We start from the raw sequence: 25,441 nt of genomic DNA on the forward strand, positions 1-25,441 counted from the left end.
TAGGGTGGATTTAGTATGTTATAGTTTATTTCCAGTTTTGGAAGAGCTCGTGGTGAGCAGGCTGAATGCCCAATATCGTGTGCATAATCCAGTCAGTGATATATATCAGAAACAGCACCATTGTTGCATGAAGTTCAAGTAACAATCAGAGACAACAATCATCTATCATTACTGTTAGTGATTGAGGATCATTATCAGCATAGTTCCATTGCCAAATCAGACACAGCTTCATAGCACTATTGCTATAATCATCAGGAGGAAACTTGAAGCATACATTACATCGTGTCACATCAGAAAGAGAAGTTCTCTCTCTTCATCTCTACAGATTGGATATCAAAAGCTTGCATATACTTCCAAGCTATATCAGGGACAGCAGCATATAATCCGATCATAGTTGCAGATCAGATATGTAGTATTCAAGATCATTTGCATATATCCAAGTGCCAGATCCAAATAGCAGTGACATTGTTTACCATATAACATATAATATCTGAATATAAGTGGTATCAATTGTATTTCATAAGGACAATCGTTCATAAAGTGATATCATAAATCATTGTTTTGCAATCAAGTAATTTCTATTATTATTATTATTTGATTTATTGAGGAAAGAAGTCTCTTGCAATTGGTTCTTATAAGCTAATTGTCCCTATTTCCATAAGTCATTAGATAAGGGGACATTACAAGTGGTATTAGAGCATTATAATTTGGGGGTTCTCTTGCATTGTTCCTAAAACGCGACATTACACATTTTGCCCAAAGAGTGATTAATAGTCTTATAGCTATAGTATTAATTCACCCAAATATAATAATTTCTTTGCCCACATTATTTCCAGTAATAAAAATATGATTTTTCAGCAATAATGAGTTTATTCTGAAAACTGAATTATTACCTCTGAAATTAATCCTTTATTAAAGGTTTGATCGATATTCTTGAAATTAGCCTTCAGAGAAGACTTCACAAATTTCGTCAATGAAACTCACATGTGAGATTTATGGATAATACCTCCAACAAATTGATGAATGTTGTGCAATGGTGAACTCTAATATGAATCCACTCCAAAGATGAATTGGGTTTTCACCGAACCCGCCTAGAAATTTCAAGGGTTTCTGCCTTCAGATTTCTTGAATCGAAAGCCAAATCTCTTAGATTCTTAAGAGAAAATAATAAATCCAAGCATGCCAAATGATTCCCTCAATCCTCCTCTTATAATCTTTCCCGGAACTTTCAGGTAAGAATATAATCCATTAAAATAATAAAGTGACCTTTTATAAATCTCCATAATATAAAAGAATATAGCTGAGGAAGTATTTAATTATTTTAATGACCCTTTTAAGTAATTAAAATTAGTCATCTTATATTTTATTTTTTGACAACTTAATTTTAACCATTTAATTATTTTCGAGGGTCAAACAAAAGGGGACATTACACATTAGTAGTAGATTTATGCTTCTAGTGAAAGTATCTTTGATATCAAAGTTATGGCTTTTAAGTGGATATGAGGACATTGATAGTGGGAGGTGTGAGGTATTTTTTTCTCTTTGTTAAGAAATCTACATGAATGATGTTGAAAGTATTGAATACCTTAGAAAAGTTTTAAAGTACTTCAGATAGTCATATTGCATTTTTAGGACATGCAGAGAGTCCTTGAAGCAGAAATTATTAGAAAAACAAGAAACATGTCTATGGTGTAAAAATGATTTATTATTTATTGCATATAGCTGTTTTAAAGAAAGATAAATTGAGAAATGGAGCTTATTATTTTATAATCTATGCATATCTGTTACCTAAAATTTTGAGTAAGGGGTTGATGTCAATGGATTGTTGGAGGCTACTTATTAAAATGGTTATTTGATATTGACTTGGGATCATATGTCGATATCATTATTTGATGTCAGGCAAGATATTCTGAGATGCGTTCATTTGTTAAACTTAGAATATGAACATTGTTTTTCTTGTGTTGAACTTACTGTTTTATTCATCGTTTTCCATATTGTTGCATAGTGTTTGGAAATGTTACTATTAAGAATCCCATTTTGTTTGTGTGAACCACTAGACAATAGACACCATTCTTTGTGCATTCAGACAATTATGCTAGGGTCTGATTATTGTTATTTGTGTGTTCATTATTTGTTTTCATATTGTTGTAGAATGTTTAATAATTTATTTTTTGAAAATGTTACTGTTAGGAATCTGGTTTGTTTGTGTGAACCAGACCATTCTTGTTTTTCATTCTGTTTCTTAGCATGTTCATTGCAATGAAGTATAAAACTGAAAAACTTGAAAGAATAGAAAATGGAAAACAGTTATTGAAATGTGAATCCAGTCAACAAGAACGTTGAAGGTTACAAGTGTTTCTTAGCAATGGGAAGGAAGTTGATGTGACAGAGCCGCCTATGCTGAGAGGGGAGTTTTCACAGGGGCATAAATATACATAGGATCCTGCACTTTATATTCTTGGTATGAATAGTAAATTTCATTTTCCTAGTAACAGAGATATAAATGCTTTTGATTTCAAGTTTATTAGATGATATGACATCGGATGTGTTTGTGGTTTTGGTAAATAATAAATATACATTTAACAACTTCAGAACATGCATGTGTCCTTTTTACTTGCTTTTGATGGTAGGCCTTCCAATAACATATTTCAATTGTTTCGTTCATCTTTATAAATCACCTCTTCACCTCATGTTCTCCGCATTCCTCTATTGTTGCATAAATACCATTTGTGATATTTTTGTACAGACTATGATCTCTTGCCTTAACGCTTTTTGTAGATTTTACGGACAAGACGTTACTTTACTGCATTCATGACTGATGCAATGGGGAACGAACTTTTTAGGGTGAGAAATTAATTATAAATTGACTTATATTATGATATGAATTACAGTTTTTAAAAGAAATTATTGATACATTGTATTGATTCAAGTATATAAATTTATAAAATGTGCATTTTTTCAAACTTTTACTGGAATTTTGGCTCAATTTGTTTTAATATCTTTTTTTTGGCATATTGACAAAACTGTTAATTCATTTCAAGTATCTTACTGTTTTACTTATTACTGCTTAGGTTCGTAGGCCACCATGGTTGATCAATAGCACCATTTATGTGGAAATAAATGGCAAGGTAGGATAATCATCTATGACCTAGATGACAATCATATAATGGTGATTTGTTTGCAGGGTTAGAGACTTTTCAGTTTAGTACATGTGGTAAGTGGGTTTGAATAAAGCTTTACCATGCCCAAATATTTCAGGAAATTGGTGTTGTTCATAGAAGATGGCATCTTTGGAGGCGCATTTATGATCTCTATTTAGGGTAATGTTTTTTTGACTTCTTGCCTAATTTAATGTTATATGTTTGGAATTATATTCATCAGATTCACATACCTTGTTGGATAACTTGGGGCATCAATGTCAGTGATAGAAGCAATAATTCTGACCTTCAAATGTGCATCATTATTACAATAGTTAATGTACTTAACTGGGTGGATTTTTTCAACCACAATTCTGAACATAGAAGGCACGTGGAAAGCAAAATTTTAAAGAAAGAATTACTCGAGTTTGACAATGATTTATGCAATTCTTATACAATTGAGATCAAATTTACATTCCCAATGGTATCCAGACTGCTGTTCGTCATGAATGAAAGTCATCTTCCAACTCCATGAAATTGGACATAGAATGATGACTTTGTTGATTTTAGGCAATCAGATGTTAATCTAGTTACTTAAATTATAAACAGACAGAGAATAAGCAGAAATGATAATAAAAGCACACAACACAAGACACAAGTACCTTGGGAAAACCTCCCTCTTGGAGGAAAAAACCCAGCATCAAAGATTCAGATCAGTTTCTTATTTATAAGCAGATTACATGAATCAGATTACTTATCTGATTGAGTGCCAATCTAGGGCAGACTGAACCTAGTGCATGCAGCTGTAGTATGTCTTCAGAGAGAGCAGAATATTGACATCACTTGAAGAGGGAGATCACCGAAGTATAGCGCACCACCTTGCCCAGCAAGTTGTCCAATGGATTCGCTCAAGGATGAAGATATGGATCGCTCTCTACCATGCCAGATTCGCTGACTGTTCTTGCATAAGGCTGACGGCACTTTATGAGTATATGGTTGTGTAGAATGAATCTTGTTTATATACAAGATTCGTGCTCAAGTTTTCCCAAGTCGGCTTTTGCCAAATTCCCTTTATTTTACATATTTAATTTGCACTTTTGGCGCCCAAATTTGGGGCCTACATAACTTGCAAGTTGAGGCACGTTTCCTTTTAGGGCCCAGCCCTATTAGACATGAACCACACGTTACATTTGGGTCCGGCCCTATTAGACAGAAATCACTTTAACCTTATTACAATAAGATAATATTTTAATTGCCACACGGCATCATTAAAATATGATCCGAACTAGCTAATCATTTCGACAGACTTGTGTGGGCAAAAGGGTATGATGACCCTCAGTTCCAGCAAATATCTGCTCTAGTTCCTATATTTCTAAAAACAGTTAAATGGAATAGGGATTAACTTGATGAATAAGGTTCTTTAGGCATGTTTACAGCTTCATTTTCATTCATGGATTTCTGTATTCATATTACCATTATTGTTTTCTTCTAGCAAGTAATTCTATCTCTGAGCATCATCTTCTTTTTGATTTTTTCTACTTCTATAAATTTGTTTTTTACCTTTCTCGTACCACTGAACTTACTCATCCTTGATATTGTTTTTCTTTTTTCCTTTTTACTAAGTACAGAGGATTGGTTGCTGTTTTGTAATGTCCCCTTTTTAGCCTGTTGTTGTTTTTGGATGGTTTAGCCTATTCCCGACTCTCGTAGGCAAACACAGATGATTAGAGGGTCTTTCTTGGCAGTGGTCAGTGTGTTTTCTCCTTCAGAGCTCGGTGTGGTTCAGAATTGGCCTTCGTTTGACTCAGTTTCACACACTATTTATAGTAAGTTAGTGGATGATTGAGAGGGATCCTTACTATTTTTAGTAAGGCATCTAGATGAACAGTGGACGCAGTGGGCTACCCTATGGTGTTTGCAGAATTGAGAAATAATGGTTATTATTGGAGTTAAGATATTTTAATTATTATTAAAGTATAACTTTAATAATAATTAATTATAAGTGAATAATAATGATTAATATTTGGACTTTGTATTATAAGGGACATTTAATGAAATAAAGCCAAATATTAATACATAAGCTATATCTTAATGTTATATTTTCACTTTAAGTTGAGGGGTCAATTTAGTAGTAAAAGGGGGCCAATTTATAATTAATGTCTTGGGCACCAACTCCTAGGCATTATTTTTAATGATTATAAAGTGCAATTAATATGAATTCAAGCAATTTGATTTAAAATGGCTTTTTGGGAGAGGGTTGACTTCATGAAGAAATATATAAGTTGCTAAGAGGGAATCAATGATTATTGTTGAGCATTTTGCACTTTGTCTTTTCTCGGGAGCATTGGCATTTGTGAGAGACCAAGAGTTTCTGCAGAATTTCAATCTTTTCCAGACTTTGGAGAACGTTCACTCTTCATTGTCAGCATACGGAGGTTGTGAAATATCAGCTGAAGATTGCTTTAAGGGTTGGCTACATACAGTGGTCATATTTGAGCATATTGGTGAAGAAATACAAGGATTATTCAAGGGATTCAGGATTATATGTTTGCAGATCTGAAGATTGTGGAAGATTAAGAGTTAATCATTTGCAAATCAGAATTTATGTTGGCTGCTACAGTGGCGTGCACAGTAAATGCTACAGTAAAATGCTACAGTACTTTGGCAATTTGGTGAAAATTACACAAGGGTTTCACACTTGATTGAAGGGATATTCAGAGAAAGACTTGTGGCTGCAATTAGCATTGTTCTTAGCAACAATATACAGACTGTGCAAGCATCTACAGGGCCACATGCTGTCTATACAGCCAAGACGTGTTTCATAGAGGCTGAAGCACCTTCATTCATTGGCTGCTATTTCATCCATTGTGAGCGCTCAGAAAAGTCAAGGCATTTTGCATACATTTTTGAGTGGACAAATCATTTATAGCTGCAGATCGATTACATTTCCAGATTTATATGTGGCTGGTAATTTCCAGAATTTAATGTTTACACCCAGCTGGCTATCCCGGGTATGCCTTGTGAATGTTTAAGCATTGTATATATTTTTTAAGTGAATAAGAATCATTTGCAGCTCTCTTGCATTTCCAGTCTATTTCAGTTTATTATATTACTTTGTATTATCTTTCTTGCCTGGCATCATATCTCAAAGAAATTCGTATATTATCAAAACTTCAAAACAAGTATATCCTTTGTATAGCAAATTAGTGGTTTGGCAGAGTTAGAACTCTCAGGGGTTCTTCACATGTTTTTTAAGTGATTGAAAATCTCCTAGCCCTTATGTACTTGGCTCAAATGATCTATTAAAAACATAGCCAGCATTCTTTTTCTTTCAGCTACTTTTATAGTTGTGTTGTTGGGAAGCACTTGCAGTTGCTTTTAAGCTGCAGCTGTTAAATTGCCTCCTACTCCTAAAAGCTAATAGCATCTTACAAGATTTTGGATGCCTACCATTTCATATGATAATAAGTTCTGCCAGACAATAGTCTCAATGGAGCCTTTGTCAAAACAACATTATCTATAACCTAGGTCATAGAGACTATAACGTAAGTACATAGATTGTCTAACTCAATCCATCAGAATGCTTGGAATTTGTGATCACAATGTAAAATTGTAAGGGATAAGAAAGATACGTAAAAGTTAAATCACATGTAGGGGAGCATGCATGTGAGGCTCTGGATCAATCATTAGAAATGGTGTGCTTGTAGACTGCTCCTTTGAGGAGACAGCCTGTAGATGTACCTGCGACGAGTTTTGTAACTTTTGTATTAATTGTAAAAAAATTCTTTTATGTCATTAATTTTCTTTTTAAGAGACTTTTGACTTTAATTATTATTTGCATCCATTTGACAATTATCCAACAGGACCCCTTGGTGATCTGTTTGTTGTCTCAAATGAGACATTCTACTTTTATACATCTGCTTGACTATTGTGATCTTATTTGTTGGAACCAGGTCTTCTTAAGCCAGTTAATTGACACTCCATTTGCATCTCTTGAAGACAAAGCACGTGACATATCTAATCATTTGACAGTTATTTTCCTGTACTATATTGATCACCTTCAATTGTTTTGTGATTAAGAGAATGTAAGCAAATTTGAGTTTTTGGTCCTTGTTTTCTTTATTTTGAATTGCCACATAAAAATATCATAATTTAGTTTTTTGTTCCTGTAACTCAGAAAACATTGGTTGAGTTTCTAAACTATGAAGTCTGAATGACTTTAATAACCTAAATCCTTTTTGGCAAAAGTTCTTTGTACTTTTTTTTTCTTGAATTTTTTTGACAGAAATTTCAAAGGATAATTTCTTAATATGTTTTTGGAGAATTTTGTTAAGAGTCAAATGTGACAAAAAGGTTTGTGTGATAAAGAGGCATCCATGCTTAAATTGTTTTCTGCATATTACAAAATAATACAGATCTTGGGCATAGTTATTTGTACACCATTATTGTATTTGCTTGTTTGTTGATTCACTTGCTCTGTTAGTTGGATCTCAAAATACCTATCTTATCATATATACACAGTGACCTTGGAAGAGTTTACCTATCATTTTGATAACAGTGAAAGATGGTTCCATAAAATTCAGTTTTTGAGGGACAGGGACCCCTTTCTTGTCTCATATCCACATTTCGTGGGGGTTATATTTGAATATAAGTTAGCTGTGTCCTTATTCTTATACTTCCATAGTCTATTTCAAAATGATGATCCTGTTTTCCACATCTTTTGGTGACTATGTAGTGCAGTTAAAAGCTCGACAGCATAGAACCTTAAAAAACTGTGAACTTGTTTTAGATTGAATTCTCTTTGTTTCTGTGTAGTACTAATGCTCATGAAATAACCTCTCTGATAATCACTAGATAAAATATGCTAATTAAGGAGTACAGTAACATTTTCTAATGTCAAGAGTCAAAAGTTTGAATTTTTAATTTTTTCTTTCTAACATATAAAGTGAATTAACAATCATTAGAACTAGTACAATTCTATCTACCATATCTGGTATAGCCATAAAACTCAATCATTATATGCTACAGACTTAGGTATACACTTCTTGATATCAGCTTCACGACATATAATAACCGTGTTTTTCATAACAGTTCAAAGTTATAATAGCGTAAACAACAAATAAAGGCAAACAAGTAAGAGAGTCCTCCACACAACTCAATCAATAAGACATATGATAAATAGTATATCATCATTTGTATTGCAAAACCTTGTCAATTCGTTTTCTATAACTTGTAGCCGAAGAGAGAGAGAGCATCATCAAGGTGATATCCACCCTACCTCGAAGCATTAAGCTTCCCCGTGCTACTCCATTAGAAGAGCCCGACCCATCACAATGGATCTAGCAATATGTGGCAACATGTATGATGGAATCTAGCTCACTGTGTTACATTTATGCTCATGCAACACATATCTAAAGCATTCATCCATTGAACATATTTATATGGAGGGTAATGCAAATAAATCTAAGTGATGCACTCCTGGGTGTGAGTCAATGATAATCAATATTTACAGCACAAAAGGTCCCAATCATCTCACTATGATATCTGGACATTTAATAGGATAGAGAAAACAACACCACAAGGCAAGCTTGTAACTAACATTCAGTTCCTATGATGTTTAACTAGTAGAGAGGAATAGTTAACAAATAGTTAGTCCATAAAGGAATTTAATCCACACTATAAACACGCTTCTATAACTCCATTCAATAACCAATGGTACAAAAGGATCTTAGATTCTCATGACTTAATTGATTGCAGGTTATCACCCATTAAACATGAAAACAAAAAGTCGTGGAAGGATCATAACCTATTTATTAATATTTTTCTCATGTATAACTGATAGCAATAATTATCATTTGAATCCATATGGTTGTAGTCCAAAAATCAACTATGATTTAAAACTTGCAGATTGGAGCAAAAAGGCAACATTGAAGTAGTCATAACTTTTATATCCCTTAGCCAAATTCAGAACTTCAATATGCTCTGGAAAGGGGAAGGAATGAAGGGAAAAACCCATAAATTTGTTTTGCCAAAATCTCAAACACAGGTGAGCAGTTTTTTCTGCATCTCTGGTCACTAGCTTACACCAAAACAGCAGTTGTCAAACAGGAAAAAAGTAACTATCTTAATTCCAAGTATTTGTAAATACCTTCACAAGATGCTTTGATTTGATTATCTGAGTGTCAGAATATGAAACAAATCTGTACCTTTCCTAGAAGAATAGAACAAGATTTAAGTCTTAATATCCTAAGACTTGCTTGATATGTTAAATGATCTTAACATTTCTATCATCAAATCGGTTCTGTTTTCTACAACATGACGACATTACACTATAGTGTTATCATAGTAAATATTATGACATGGATTCCTAATGGTATAGCCTTAGGGGAATAAATTTTTAGATGATGACTTGCATTTGTTAGGAACAACCATGCATACATCTATGAGATTGCCTAGTAATAGTATATATTTCTCTACAAACTGGTTTTGTAAACAACATATGGTTTCTTCTACCTAGGAAAAATCTATGCAAGATGCAAATAGTGTCAAAATATCTTTTACAAATATTAATTAGATATTGGGAGGCCTCATCTCAATACAAAGGAACTAAATGTTGCCGAATCTTTTCCAAAATGAATGTGGGATAACTTCTATCCAAGTATGAAAAATAAGCATAATCCGTGGGCTCTAAAGACTATCTCTTATTGGTTGTGTAGTTCATATTGGTAACCATGATCTTATAAAATTGCATGTGTATTTTACTTCCCTTTTAACCTCATCTTCAAGCTACAACACAGTAGCAGAATTGCTAAGAAGCTTGAAGTTCCCCATGCATAGGGATGTTATATGTAGATGAATGCCTCAATTCCTTGTGCTTCTTCCGCTAAATTAAAATGCATATGGGTGTTCTATGTCCTTACCTTATATGGAATTGTATTACCCATTGGCATTGTATCAACTGTCTTTACTAAATTATCAGATTTTTCGAATGTTATATGGCAGCTTCTGGATTTTAAAAGTGTAAACTAAAAGCAATTGAATGTCATGAAATCAGTCGATACAGCAACCTTGTTTGATCATTGATAGACCTAAAGCTATTAATTTTTCATCGGCCTTCAAGTAGATATAAAAAAATCAAGTAATGAAAAAATGTTTCAAAAATCAGATACTATGGTAACTGTTGTCATTTTATGACACCCTTGGTCCATCAGTGAGAACCGATCAGAGATATGTTCCATGGACCAGCGCTACCCCAGTTGATCAAAGAGAAAAGCAGTGGAATTATGAGGTGTGAAGTGTTGTCGTGTTTGGAGGAAGTTCCCCAGAACTTCGGAACCCCGAGGTTCTGAAGTTCCTTCCTTGCTGCCTTTTCCCTCTTCCTCGGAACTCCGGAACCCCGAGGTTCTGAAGTTCCTTCCTTTGCTTCCTTTTCTCTCAAGTTCCCCGGAACTCCGGAACCTCGAGGTTCCGAAGTTCATTCCTGTTGCCTTCTCTCTTCTTTTCTCGGAAATCCGGAACCCCAAGGTTCCGGAGTTCCTTCCCTTTGCCTTCTGTCTTCTTTTCCCTGAACTCCGGAACCCCGAGGTTCCGACCTTAGCCCCTTTTTCCAGTTCCCCAGAACTCAGGAACCCCGAGGTTCTGAAGTTCTTCGCTGACTCTCCTTTCTCCTTCCTGGAACCCCGAGGTTCCTTCCTTGTCCCCCCAACTTCGACAACCTGTGCTTTCGAAGTCTTCCCAACTTCCCTCCAGCTTGCAACACTTCTAGATGGTGTGATCAACACTCATGGTTTTGAATGCTCGAACAACTCTTGCAACCAGTTTTCTATTTAAGGCTGTTAGTCCTCATTGTAAAGGGTTCTCTCCCTGCTGGCTTGAGCTATTCTATGCTCTTTCACTTCTTTTAAAGATTTGTATATTTTTGCATTTTTGCAACTGTAAGTTTGGCCATTGGCCTTTGATTCTTGAATGAATTGAAATTATCATTCTTGCCTTCCTTCAACTTATGCATGCGGTGTATGTTTCCTTACCTTCATCATAGGTGTATGTTTTGTTGCTCTTCTCTCATATACGCTGTGTTAATTTATTTCTGAGTGTGACTTGTGGGAAACCTTCTCCCGTCTTGACATTCAACAAGTTCTAACTTGCATACATGCATTGGGGTCACTCATGCAATTGAAGTTTGTGCATCTCTTGGGTATTTCAGTTGATATTTTGTGCCATTTCTGGTGGGGAGAGAAACATCTCTTATCTTGGTGCATCACCTCCTTTCATTTTAAGCATTTGTCTCTTCCCTTTTTCTCTGCAAGCTGTTAGGATAGGCTTAGGAGTAAGATTTGAAGTGTTGAGTTGGTTCAACACCTACACTTGGATTGAGAAGGAAGCTGGCCTTCTCCGGAGATTCAACCCCCTTGCGCAAGGTCCCACACTTCGGGGTTGTTTCCATGTTTCACGAGGTTGTTGAGTTGATAGCTCAACAAGGGTGCAAGCTTTTGTGACAAAAGTAACATAGATGTCGCTTAAGTACTGAAACATGAAAATGATAGTAAATAGTTTCACAATATATTTATGCTTTGGTAAACTTGGTTTTTCTTTTCTTTTCTGGGGATTAGTATTTCTGTTTTTTTGGGGGAGGGAGGAACATGGCTCTAGTTTTGGAATGATGTGGAGGTTAAAAGGAAATTATTTACTTTGCACCAAATCGATCATGGGAAAAATATCCTTCTAAGAATAGTAAAACAGATTCAATTAAAGGAGAAGGGTTCACCACAACAAGGAAATGAAGTTTTGAATGACAGAAGATGGACACAAAGATTACAACAAGAAGAGGAAGGAAAGATTGGATAAGAGAGGGGTTCTGGTTAGTGCGTTGCAATTTATGCTTAGCCAATTTAGAACACATTGACTTGTGTTGTTATGTCTCATGTGGAATGACTGTTGTTTGTTTGAAAACAAGGCTGAATATCTTTTTTCTTTTACATTTTATTTGTTATAAGTGATTTAATAAGTCAGGTGCAATATTTTTAGAGGGCATGCTCTCTTTGTTTGTGGTTTTGTTAAGGTATTATTAGATGGGCTATATTGTATGCAAGAATAGTGTTACTATTATCAGGAGATTTTGCACATAATGGCTTTGAAATCAGTCAAAATGGAACTGATGTGTTATGGATCCTATAGGATTGGAGACTGAAGTTGTGTGTGGTTAGATTGGGGTGTGTATTGGTTCTTGTCTGCTTGAAATTTTAAGCACAAGTTTTGTACAAAATGCCTTCTGGGAGTGCTGATGTTTTAATGCTCTAATTAACCTGCATAATTTACATCAAATTGAAATAATGACCATTTTCTTCATGCTCTTATGCAGCTATTGGTTTGTGACTTCATGTGGAACTTATTTGGTGTTTTTCAATTTGTCCAGGAAAAACCAATTTGCTGTTGTTGAAAATGCTGGATTCTGGGATTGGACTTTTACTCTTAAAGATGAAAATGGGAACACACTTGCTGAGATCGATCGAGACTGGAGAGGTTTTGGCTTTGAGGTCAGTCTCTGAAATATTTGGTAGTATGCCTATAAACAAACACTAATTTTGCAGTTATGTTCCACATTTAGCTGTATATAGTGGACCAGGACTCCATTGTTTAAATGGATGATTAGTTGGTCAATAAAGAGGCATACTTAATGCTTTTCAATGTCGGCTTTAATTCAGAAGCTGACCTTGTTGCCATCAATTTTCAGATTGCAGTCTCTGCAACTGTATTCTAGTACTATCGTCTTATCCTGTCCTCTAAACATCTAATTCGAGTGCTCCATAATTTTATCAAGCATTCCATCTGTTGTGCTGCTTCTTCTGTTGTTGTCCTAAATACTGTATGTTGTGGGCTACTATTGGCGAATGGAATTAGTGGATAACTGCCTATTTTGGGTGTTTCAGTGTGAATCTACGTTTTGATTTCTCCATTGAAAAATTAAGAATGTTAAAAGGAGTTCTTTAAATTTTCATTCTGTATTTTATCTTAATTATATGCTACATTAATATTGCTAGTATCTTAGTTTACATTTTTTTGGTGTAACACAAAGCGTAACAGCGTGTCAGGTAAAAACTGTTTCAAATTGTGAGGAGAAGCTCCCTTTTCATGTTGGGGCTAAGGCCTTGCAAATCCTAGGTATAGGCTGATTGTTTAAGATTTGTATTGTTGTAAATAATTGCCCCACTTGGATGAAATCATGAAGATCCCATAGTTGGCACTTTCTGCCACATGTCATCAGTGTTATTAAATTTATAAAAGCCACCAATTTTGGGGGGTTACCAAGTGGATTATGGACTGGCTAATAATAGCTGTCTATAAGGTATATATGTGTGATTATGGCTCGTGGTGGGGTTCTTGGGAGTTAAATTCTATCTTGTAAGCAGTTAACTTTTTGACTGGGGCACATAGTTTGAATGTTAATCAATTATACGTGGCTTTTGTAAACTATCTATGGTTTCCTTATTCTCCTTGGCCTATATATTGAGGGCTTAGGATGGAGATTGAGCTATTCAATTTTCTGCTTTGTTCCTCTAGTGTTGAGACTTGAGAGCGTTGATTTTTTGTAGAGTTGTAAGCTTAGAATATATTGTAACTAATGTTGTTGTTGGCATGAAAATGGTTTGGTGCTTTGGAGATTGGGTCTGTTTCCTGAAAGGGTTTTCCTAGGGTATATCGGTGTTACATCTCTTTTGTGGTTGTCTCATTCTTCTTCTTCTCTTACTCTCTATTCTTCTTTTCATCTAAGTTTTATTTTATGTGTCATTCTGTTAAAAATATATGTAGATTGGATAACTTGTCATATTCTCCTCTTAAGATTAAGTAATTTTTGTTTTCATATAGTACCAGAGTTTGGTCAGCTTGTTAGATCTTTGTGAATAATAGGGTCCACTTCATATTAATCCTTGTTCAGGTGAGAGTTTGTTGCAATTGATCCCATTTTTTGAGAAATAGGCATGGCAAATGCTTCTAGAATGTAGTTGGAAAAATTCAATGGAAGCAACTTTGAGCTTTGAAAGTTCAAGATGGAGGATGTTCTTGTGGATGGAGATCTATGGTTCATGGTTGCATAGAGGCTATAAAACAAACGTTGACTATTGGGCGGTTGCTGAAAGAAAGGTGAAGATCTCGTTAGGCTTTTCCTTGTATATTCAATGCTTTTGTATGTTTTGGGAGAGACCACCACCAAGAAGCTTTAAAGATCGGGTCGTTGCCAAAAGAAGTTGTTCATTTGATTAGGCTTTGCCTTGTAGCTCCAATGCTTCTATATGGTTTGGGAGAGGTCACCACCAAGAATGTAATGTCCCCTTCCGCATAGTTGCTCTTGGAGGACTTATTAGCCTATTTAATTCATGTAGGCTATAGTCAAGATTACAAGAATTATTTAATTTAATTATTCAATATTCCCTCGAAAGCAAATTGTAAGGTTAATATTATTTAATTGATTTAATAAAGTTATAAAGTGACTTTAATGGTTAATCAAGTGCGATTTTAATAAAGTCACTTTATAATTTCCCTAAAGTTCAAATTTAAATTAAAAGAGAAGTAAAATCAAAAGGTAGAGAAGAGGGAAAACCAAAAGACATCTCCATTGGTTATAAAAGAGTAGCTTGGGCTTCATTTGAGTCATGCTTGGTTTATTTCTCATATTGATTTGGAGAGCTGTTGGATCTTTTGCCCTAGGATGAAAACCCTAAGGGTTCACTAGTTTTGGTAGTGAGACTATTTGCACTAGCTAGTGAAGGAAATATCACTCTGGTATGTCATTAAGCATGCATCGTTGCATATCTCAATTTTGTGAAGTCCCGTTTGGAGACAAAATTGCAGCAATATTGGATCATATTGCATATCATTTGATTATCATTGTGAGGGGAATGGGATTCATTCTTTGTTTGCAAATCTAAATATAATGGTCGCTACATTTATGAGAGCAAAGATGGTGCAATTCCTTTTATTTTAACTCGACTCTTATTCCTAAACACGATCAATGTATTTTGGAGTTATATATATTTTAGGCTCTTTTTATTTGAGCATTGGCGTGGATTTTTTTTGAGTATTGGTTGCTTGTAGCTTGGCATGAAGAGGATATCATTTGCGATGGTTTGATAGAGGGAGACAAATACCATCAAAGATAAGTATTCCCATGCTATCAATTCTAGCATGGTTCTCTATTGTTGACATGATAACATTTCAAGGTTGTGAGTCTTCTTTATCACTGCCCCTCTTATTATTGGTGGAAGGTGATAATGGGCTTAAACCTAGACGGATATACATGTAGCCGAAAGTATTCTCCTTAGCATAGGTTCTTGTGGGTTTGTGAGTATATTGAAATCATTCTCTTTAGCACGGGTTCTTATGGGTTCTCCTTAGCCTTTCTATTGTTGGATTGGAGTCTTCAACTGATTGTGGCATGTTGTCTATCTTGTGAGTGTTATGTATTGCAATTGAATGTTAAATATATTAATCTTAGTGAATTTTGCAAACACTAAACATTAATATCATCATATAATGATTGTAGCTACTGTCATATCATTCTTGTATATTGTTGTTGCTGCTAATAAGAGGGCATATACATATCCTTCTTGAAACATTTGATTTTCAGTGTATGATTATCATTCTGTTCATCTTTGTGTATTGAGTATTATTGCTATATCCATTGTTGAATGCAAATTACAACGACTTCTCTAATCTGAAACATACATAGGAGTAGTCAAAGTTTTGGCATAATCAGAATTGAATGTGTTCAAGTGTGAAATTTGATAGAAAAATTGTAAGGGGTCATTTCAATGGTATTCGAGTTGGTTTTCCTGCTAGCCTATTTCTATGAGTGAATAGAACTACAAGGAACAAAGGAGACAGTTGTAGCCCACTCAAGTCCTTGAAGGTGAAACTGTTTCTGGCATATTGGGAGTTCTCCGAGGATCATCTTCAAGCAATGGTGCAAAAAGTCCTAATGCTTTTACAAGTGGTAGTGAACAAAGAGAAGTAAATATGGGGGATAGAGGAAACCCTACAACTGATCTTCTAAATAACTTTATTGTAGAATGGAAGACAACAAATCATTGTAGGGCTCAATTGTTGGATATGATGACTCAGACTATGAGCAATAACAATAAGAACAACAAGAACAATGGAGGAAACCATTGATTGCATACTTGGCGAGTACTCATCGAGTTTGTGAATACTCACATGTTTTTCAATCTGGCGAGCAACTCGCGAGTTTACTCGTGCTTGAAATATGAAGAAAACTTGCTCTCAACTTGCACCTAAGTTGCTGTAAACTCACATAAAGCCTATTGGAAATCCGCCAAAAGATCCTTGCAACCCAAATGTAGGAAAAAAACATGATGAACAGGCAGTTTTATGTCGTTTTGCGTTAACAAGCCCTAGTTAGTGTACAAGAATAACACATCGATGGATGACCCTTTTGTAGTGATTTCCTTAGCTTTTGTTTGTTTGTTTCGTACTAATCGATTTTTGAATGAATCAACAGGAATAAGTATATTTCAATATTCTTTAAAATTTCAATCTTAATCCATTAATCTTAATGTATTAATAATAAATATATTATTTGTTTATTGTTTTATTTTTATTTTTATTTTTTGCTCGGTAAAAGGCCGAAGCCATATTTTATTAATAAATAAAATTACAATCTCCGCTCAGTGCGGGCACCGGTAGGAAAGAGCGGAGAGGAGAAAACCTCCGGCCTTGCCCGGGACCATAGGTCCAGTCAGGAGCTAGTATTTAAAAATCTGTTTATTGTTTTATTATTGCTTAAATGTATGTAATAAGATATAATGGTTTAATATTGTTTAAAATTTTTAAATGTAAATATATTTAATATTGCTTAAAATTTTAATTGTAAATATATTTAATAGTGTTCTAATATTGTTTAAGATTTTAAATATAGATAGATTTAATTTTGTTTTAATATTGTTTAAAATTTTAAATGTATATAATAATGTAAATACTCATTTGATATTTTGTAATTGAATATTGCAAAACAAGGTGTTTTTATTAGAAATTAAAGTACTTTTTAAGTTAATTTTATCAAATCTTCACAATCCATAACTAAGTCATTGATTTGCTTCTAGATTTTGATTGTGTATCTTTTTTGCATCAACGTTTTGGATCACACACTGTGATCCATCATCAGGATGAGAGAGTGTCATCATTGATTTGCTTCTAGATTTTGATTGTATGACTATGTATCTTTTTTGCATCAACGTTTCGGATCACACTCTGTGATCCATCATTAGGATGAGAGAGTGTCAAGTTTTCGAGTTTTCACTGAGTTGAAAAACTTGGTCATGCTGAGTACTCTTTGAGACCGAGTTTGTGAACTATGGAGGAAACAATGGCCAAGTTGACAATTTGGTAAGTAACAAGATAGCAAATTAGTATGTTGGAGCAGCTAATTCTAGACCTTTGATGCTAGTCTTTCCACCTATAGTTTAACTACAAGCTGGAAATGAGTCCACATTAACTAATTCACAAGATCAGTTTAGACAAGACTGGGTAGATGTAGGCCCAAAATTTCAGCAGGATATATTTGTTTGAAATTATATGGATAATAGGATGAGGCATATGCTTAATAGGGGCAATAGAGATTATAATAATGATTTGTGGAGGAATATTGGAAAACTTATCCTCCCTTTCTTTGATCGTTCCAATAAAACTACTGCAAGAGCATGGGAACAAAAGGTTGCCACTTACTTCCAGTTCAACACTATGCTTGAAGAAGCAATAAAATATGTTGCTATACACCTAGATGGAGTTGCACATGAGTGGTGGCATCATGGAATGATCAGCATGGGACATGCTCAAATCACATCTTATGTAGAGTTCATTGATAGAGTCATAGAAAGGTTTGATAACTTCATTTCATGGAGTTAGCTTAGTTGAAGTAGTGGGGTTTAGTAGACACCTACATTGCTAATTTCTAGAGACTATTTGTATTGGTCACTGGCATATCAAAAGTAGGATGACTGTGTTGTTTATGGATGGTTTGGTGGACCCTCTAAGGGGATAAATGAAGGCACTTAGTCCTAGCACTCTTCATGATGCAATCAAGAAGACTAGAAACACGGATTCAACTACTAAGAGTAAATTTCAGTCCAAGGGAATCTCTTCTAAAAAAGATGATGGAAAAAAGCCTTTTCACAACGAGGGCCTAAGAGGGACAGATTGGATGTTGAAGCTCCAAATGAATTTCCTAGAAAGAAACTATGTTTCGGCTGCAAGGAACTTTGGGAACTATGACATAGGTGTCTTGGGAAGGGCAAGGCACACTATATGGAGGTGGTGTCTAATAGTGAGGAAGAAGAGAAGTCTGAACATAATCAAGGCAATGACAATGATTTAGTTGATGAGCCGTTGGGTGATGAGAAAACTTCACCTAAGTGTTGATGTCTCTTTTGTACACGAGCAAACATAGAACAAAATACCTAAAGGTACCTTATCCTCTCTTGAATAAAGCTTCCCCGAATGCTGAAGATCTCGTCGAAGGATCAGTCGAAGTAACTCCAAGGTTCTGATATGTAGGTTCTCTACGTGTGGATAAGCTCTTTGCGGTACGATGTGATTTTGCTGGAATCACAAGGGGACTTACACTCGATGACCTGAGCGTTTGATTTGCTTTGGATATTATTGGAACGTGGAATTTCACTGGCCCTTGATTTTGAAAAAGGAAAAAAGGATAAGGGTTGAAATGGGATCTATTTCTAACACTAAGAATGTAAGAGCAATGGATGACCTTTGATGAAACTCTAACTAAGTCTTGCTTTGACATGCTAGGATCATCTCCACAAGGTTAGTGCGATCTTCTAAGGATGGCTTTATGATGTTCAGATCACCGCTACAAGCACAGATACCATCAGGTTGATGCATATCAATGAAGAAGCGATAATTGAAGTTAAGCTTAAGCTGAATGATTCCAGTTGACTACACAAGGCAAGTTTGCAATCAACAAACCGCTAGTAGTATGGATATACGAATTTCACCGTTGATCATACAAATTTCTTCCATTCACCTAATAACATGAAATCAAATTTGAGAAGTATAGAGACCATGCAAATTGTTGAATCGACCCATAGAATTCACCATTTCTTCAATGAAGTTTACAAGTCTTTTGCAATAATATCTTGGCAACAATCTTTGCCTTCTCTTTCTACTCTACTCTAACTATTTCCTACTCTCTGACTATTCACTATTAACTCACTATTAACCTTTACAAATGAGGAGCCAAGGCTTTATATAGAGAGCCCTTTACAAATTGACGGCTCTGATTGACTTAGAATCAACGACTAGGATTACAAGATAGAAACCCTAATTAGGGTTTGTTACAACAAACTTCCTCTAACCAATGAGAAAATTACATTCTAAGAGTGAGGACAATTAGGAAGCATGGGTAGGTACACCAAAGTTTGTGCCCCCTCCGATGAGTCAGGTACATTGAATGTGGACATGCTGAGGTGGACCAATCTAACTAGAGGAAAAGTGACTAGGATGCCACCTTGTCTGACGTCTGTGTCTTGGTTGATCTCTTTTCTATCTCAATTTGATGAATGATGTACCTCTTTTACTCCCAAGTGCTTGATGAGGCTTTCTTATTGTCAAGTCTTCCTTCTCCAGTAGCATATCTCGCCCTGAAGTGCTGGCAAAGCCTTTCTTTGTCATCTTGTGGTAGAACGAGGTCTTGAGGCTAACTTGAACTCCTTGAACACCCCTAGTCTTCCAACGCTTCAAAGCACCTTGAGTCCTCCCTTTTTGCATGTGGAACGTCCTTGATGATGATGGACTAGAAGAGGCCGTCCTTGCCCCGACCTGGTCTTCTTCCATTTGCAAAACCAACCAAAAGGTGATTAAGGACACATAATGAATTCATTCTAACATAGCATTTCCTACCTTAAATCATCAACAAGAAGACATTAAAATGAAGTTTGCTCAAGTTTCTTCCCAGGGACAGGCCCTATAAGAATTTCGCTCTGGACCGTTTGGAAGGGTCAGGAGCGAAATTTGCATTCCTGGCCTAAATTCTTCTCACTTTGTGACCATGCTTGCTTAGATGCATGCCTAAGGATCCCTTTAATCTCAACCAATACCACGTTTGAGGTAAAATTGGAGCAAGATGGAGTCTTTAAGGATTTCGCTCTGGACCCTTTGGAAGGGTCAGGAGCGAAATTCATTCCTTGCTTGTTCTCTTACTTAGCTCCATTCTTCTTTTCACTTTTCATACATGGACTTCCATTTGTGAATCCCTCTGTCAACATGACAAAACTTGCTTGACCCTCAAAATGACTTGCTAGGAGAAATTCGCTAAAAATCATGGCCAGGGACATGACCTATTTAGGATTTCACCTTGGACCCTTTGGAAGGGTCAGGAGCGAAATCCTTGTCCTAGCTCATAATCTTCGTTTTTGGTGGCCAAAATCCATCCAAGGGCAATCCTAGGGGCATCTCCCAACTTCTGTCACCTTGGTCTAGGCTTGGCTTGGCACAAATTTTGGAAGATAGAATAGGTTTTAGGATTTTCGCTCTGGACCCTTTGGATGGGTCAGGAGCAAAATTCTTGCTCTTGAGTCTTGAGCTTATTCCTTCATTCTTCCATTTCAATTCACCTCACAGGCCAAGAAAATGTTACTCCATTCCTAGCTAGGCCATAAGAACCAAAAGTTTGATTTGTTTTGAAGGGGAAATAGGTGATCTTAGGAATTTCGCTCTGGACCCTTTGGAAGGATCAAGAGCGAAATCCTAGTTTTTGCTTAATTCCTTCATATTTGTTGATTATTAGCAACCCAAAGTTATGCCCAAGGACATCTCCAATCCTAATTCACCTTGACCCACACTAGACTTGGCACAAAACTGAGAGAAAAGAGTGGTTTTGTGAAATTTCGCTCTGGACCCTTTGGAAGGGTCAGGAGCGAAATTCCAACTCTAGGCTTGACTCTTCATCTTTTCAACTCCAATCTTCTCTGGAAGGCAAAAATACATCACTCTTCACCCAAGGAACAAGGTTTGTAGCCTAAGCAAGGGAGCAAATGAGGTTTATAAAGAATTTCGCTCTGGACCCTTTGGAAGGGTCAGGAGCGAAATTCATCCTTTAGCAAAATCTTCATCTTTCAATACTTTCAGTTTCACTTTCAACCACTTCATTCATCCAATTCTTCCTCAAATGTGATCGATTCAACTTCCTTCCACCCTAATCAAGGCAGTCTACCATCAAACTAGCTCCAGACAAGGCCAACCTAGGGCTTAAGGCAAAAAAGAAGGTCAAATGGAGGATTTCGCTCTAGACCCTTTGGAAGGGTCAGGAGCGAAATTCTCCTTCCAGGTTGATTTCCATCATTTTATTGCTTCAAACCTTCTCTCCAAGGCAATATGCATCCAAGTCCCTCAAATCATTCCTTAGAAGCTCCAAACTTGGTCAAGTTAAAGAGCAAAAAAGAGAGAAAATGAATTTCGCTCTGGACCCTTTGGAAGGGTCAGGAGTGAAATTCCTCCTTATGCTCAAATCCTGACTTCATTTTCATATTTCTTCACTCTAAATAAGTGTTTTGCCCTCAATAATGCTTGGGAATGAGTTAATTCTAAGTTTGGATCAAAGTAGAATGTCCTATAGAGGAATTCGCTCTGAACCCTTTGGAAGGGTCAGGAGAGAAATTGAAATTCGCTTTGGACCGAAGGGTCAGGAGCGAAATTTGACATTTTGGTCTCTCTGTCAGGATTCATATATGGAATATAACATTTAAGTATAAGTGACATTTAAGTTTAAGTTATATTCCATATATTCTGTCAGGATGTTTGAGAGTGGTTTCGGACCTCCAAGAGTTATAATGCAAAATCTAGTTTTTGGAGGATTCTTCAATTTTCCTGACTTAGTCAAATTTCAGGATCAGGATGACATTCCAGACTTAGCCAAATTTTAGGACATTTGAAGATCAGGATGACATTCCAAACTTCATCACTCACCAATTTGACTTAACTCAGACCTTCAAAGATGATATTCATTCACCAAGCTTCATTGACCTCCTCAAACTCAAACAAGACACAATTAGAAAACTTGGAGCACCTGCAGACTCCCCCTGGCGACACTCAAAATGCAAAGGCTAACAGACAAAACCCTAAAAACCTAGAAAGCAAACCCTAGAAAGTAAAACAAGTAGGGGTCCCCATTTGCAATGGGGCGATGTGTGAATACGTCACAACACTAAGGAGTTGAAAAGTAGTACTTGTGACGTTTTCATACATCGCTCCATCGCAAAAGGGGACCCCCACTTTTTGCCTAATGGCTTAGGTGTCTTAATTAGGACGTCTTCAAGGTTGGCGGTAGTTGTAGTTGTTAGCCTTTGCTAGTGAGAGAGGGTATGTTTTGTGAATGTCTTTATTGTGGGATGTTGCTAAATTGCTAGGTGTTACGTTGTTGAAGTTTTCATGTTTAAAGGTCGCTTTGTTGCAAATGTTGTCGGGTGGCTAAGAATGCAGGTTGTCATTAGAGGTTGGTGATAGAGCATGTAGTGGTAAAATTTCTTGTAGTTCCATAAGGACTTGCGAACACAACACCTGGGGTGTTGAGTCAAGTGGGTGATTCTATGTATAAAGTTGTGCATGCTAACCCTTCCTATGCGCTCATCCTTTGTGCAAGATGCTCTCAACACCTTCAATTGCATACACACTATCAAAATGTGCCCAAGGGGGAAAATTTGTCTAAGGCAGTGTTGTGACCTTTTCACACATCGCCCCATTGCTAACGGGGACCCCTCTTTTTTGACTTCCTGTGTTGTTAGGTTAGGGTTTTCGCTTCTTAGTGGGCAATTTTGTGTTTCCCATGCCCGAGTCTTGGAGTTTTGATCATGCTTAGTGTCGTCTAGGGTTTTTGAAGTTATAGGATCAAGTTGCAAATGTTGATATTTTAATGATCCTAAGTTTTGTCTAAGTGTTTGACCTCTTGAGCGTTCACGTGTTTTTAAACACGCGCATCAGTGATTTTAAAGTGCCAAGGTATTGCCAGACCTTTTAGAGTTGTTTTCTTGCTCCTAAGGTATTATTCAAGTTGATTTTGCACTTTATTCCAATATTTTCCTAGCGTTTTGCTCATTTTTTTGGAAAATTTGCCTAAGTCCAGTTTAAATTTAATGTTTCTAAGTGATTTTGAGTGGTCAAAATGATAAAATCCTAAGGGAAATCCATATTCCAAGGGTTAAAGGGTCAAATTCCATGCTAGAGGTGCTTTTCCCCTCACATTCCAAACTACCCAACCCATTCCCCCACTCAAAATCCACACTACACATGGGTTTCCCCTGGAATCCATACTGGCTACTATTTTCCCCCACTGTTTATCCATACCTGGATCGATTTTCCCCTGGGAGAGCTAAAATTTGGCTAAGTGTCAGGATTTATCCAGATTGCCATCGATTTTCCACCAGGAGTGTGGACAACGTTGAGGATGATTCCATGCCTGGGTCGATTTTCCACCAGGATATTTGTGACAAGTGACTGCAGATTTTTGTCCGGATTTTCATCCAGACAGAGGTCGATTTTCCACTGGGTGCTTTTTGAAGAGTTTTGAGTCCGGATTGTCATCCAGACAGAGGTCGGTTTTCCACTAGGGAGTATTTTTCCAAGTTAAGTGACAATCTAGACTGCCATCGATTTTCCCTTGGGCAGTTTTGTGTGCATTTTTGATGAAGTTATGCATGGATTTTTATCCAAGCTAGGATCAATTTTCCCTTCTGGGAAATTTTTGGCAATTTTAATGATTTTAAAGGGATTTTTCAATCCCAACCCAAGTCGATTTTCCCGTGGAGGCTTATTTTGGATTTTAATTGCAATATTTTAATAAATAAGCGCCATTTTAATTGTTTTTAAATAATGATTAACGATTATTTAAAATTTTAAAAGCAAAATTTAATAACTTGCAATAATCATTTAATATTTGAACCTTCTAGAAGCAAGTTAGGTTTTGACCAAGCAAGTATTCAAGCAAGTGTTTTATCCCACATTGCTTGTGTGGTGAAAGTAAGAGGTAAAAGCAAGTATAAGAGAGGAGCCTTAGCATTATTTTATTATTAAATTTGCCAGGTGTCTCCATGAAAGGTGATTTTTATCCAAGTTGGGTAAATTTTAGCAAGTGATTGAAGTGAAGTGTTGGGCTGAGGATTCTTTCCTCTATTTTTTCCAGCTTGCTGATCTATTCCCCTTTGCTGCCATTAAAGACCAGTTCCAGATTTTTGATTTTTGCTAAGTTTGGTGATTTTTCCAAATTTGGCGATTTTTGGTGAAAAGTGGCGATTTTGTGTTTGGAGACTTGGGCGATATTTTCCTCCATTTTTTGCTTGGTGTTCTAGACCTCCATTTTTGCAGATCAAGGCTGCCATTAATAACATTTTCAGAATTTGACTTTGGCGCCACAGCTGGGAAAATTTCGATTTTGCTTGGAGAGGTGTTTTGTGCCACATTTTGGTGATTTTCATGTATGCTTGGTGGCTGCCCTCATTTCCAGCTTGCTGATTCGCTTCAGATCTGAGGTTTGCTTCAGATTTTGACCTCCATTAATGGCTGCCATTAATTTTCAGACTTAAGTTTTATTGCCCAGCCAATTCCAACTTAGGCAATTTGCATTCGGAGGTATTTTGTGGAGTTTTCTGTGCATTTTAAGAATGATCTTATCGCTGTTGCAGGTCTGAAAACTCCATTGTTAGGCGGTTGTCTTCAGAAATTTTCATTTCCAACCACCTAACCATTTTGGTGATTTTGCTTGGAGCTGATTCCTTAGCCATTTTTCATCATTTTTTAGGGATTTTTAATTACTTTGCAAGGTGCTGGTAAGTCTGAAGTAATCAATTTTCAGACTTGTCTTCAGAAATTAATTTTTTACCAGCCACACTTACATTCCTGAATATGATTGTTTTCATCATTAGAATTGATTTTTATTGAGTTTATTCACATTTTTGAAGATTGCAACATGTTTTAAAAGACCGATTTTCAGGTTGCCTTCAGAATTGTTGACCTCCATTGTTGACTGCGGAAGGTGTCTTCAGACATTGTGTGAAAACACAACCTTTCACACCTTTCCTTAGTCATCATTAATCCGGTATACTCTTTTGCATTTTAGCTTGCATATTTTCTAAGCATAAGGAGGTATCAATGAATTTTATGAAAGGTTTGCATGCCTTAAGTTGTCATGTTTTGAACTTAATTGTCAAAATTTACCAAGTTTATGGATTATTTTCCTGACTCCATGCTCTAAATTAGCTAAATCTTTAGAAAGTCAGGAATTTTATTAA

At 36.0% G+C, this 25,441-nt stretch overlaps 1 protein-coding gene across 3 annotated transcripts in view; it reads left to right on the forward strand.

Moving 5' to 3' along the window:
- LOC131078677 (uncharacterized) overlaps nucleotides 1–25,441 on the forward strand; it is a 257,382-nt gene that overhangs the window by 164,593 nt on the left and 67,348 nt on the right. For 2 of the 3 annotated variants that reach the window (XM_058016428.2, XM_058016429.2), the window contains exons 6-9: nucleotides 2,779–2,844; nucleotides 3,072–3,128; nucleotides 3,259–3,320; nucleotides 12,550–12,670. In XM_058016428.2, the coding sequence (XP_057872411.2) occupies nucleotides 2,779–2,844; nucleotides 3,072–3,128; nucleotides 3,259–3,320; nucleotides 12,550–12,670 (306 nt within the window). The remainder of the gene's footprint in view (nucleotides 1–2,778; nucleotides 2,845–3,071; nucleotides 3,129–3,258; nucleotides 3,321–12,549; nucleotides 12,671–25,441) is intronic. The other variant, XM_058016430.2, reaches the window with a different exon arrangement.

Source organism: Cryptomeria japonica, chromosome 2 (assembly GCF_030272615.1).
Source record: "Cryptomeria japonica chromosome 2, Sugi_1.0, whole genome shotgun sequence".
NCBI lineage: Eukaryota > Viridiplantae > Streptophyta > Pinopsida > Cupressales > Cupressaceae > Cryptomeria > Cryptomeria japonica.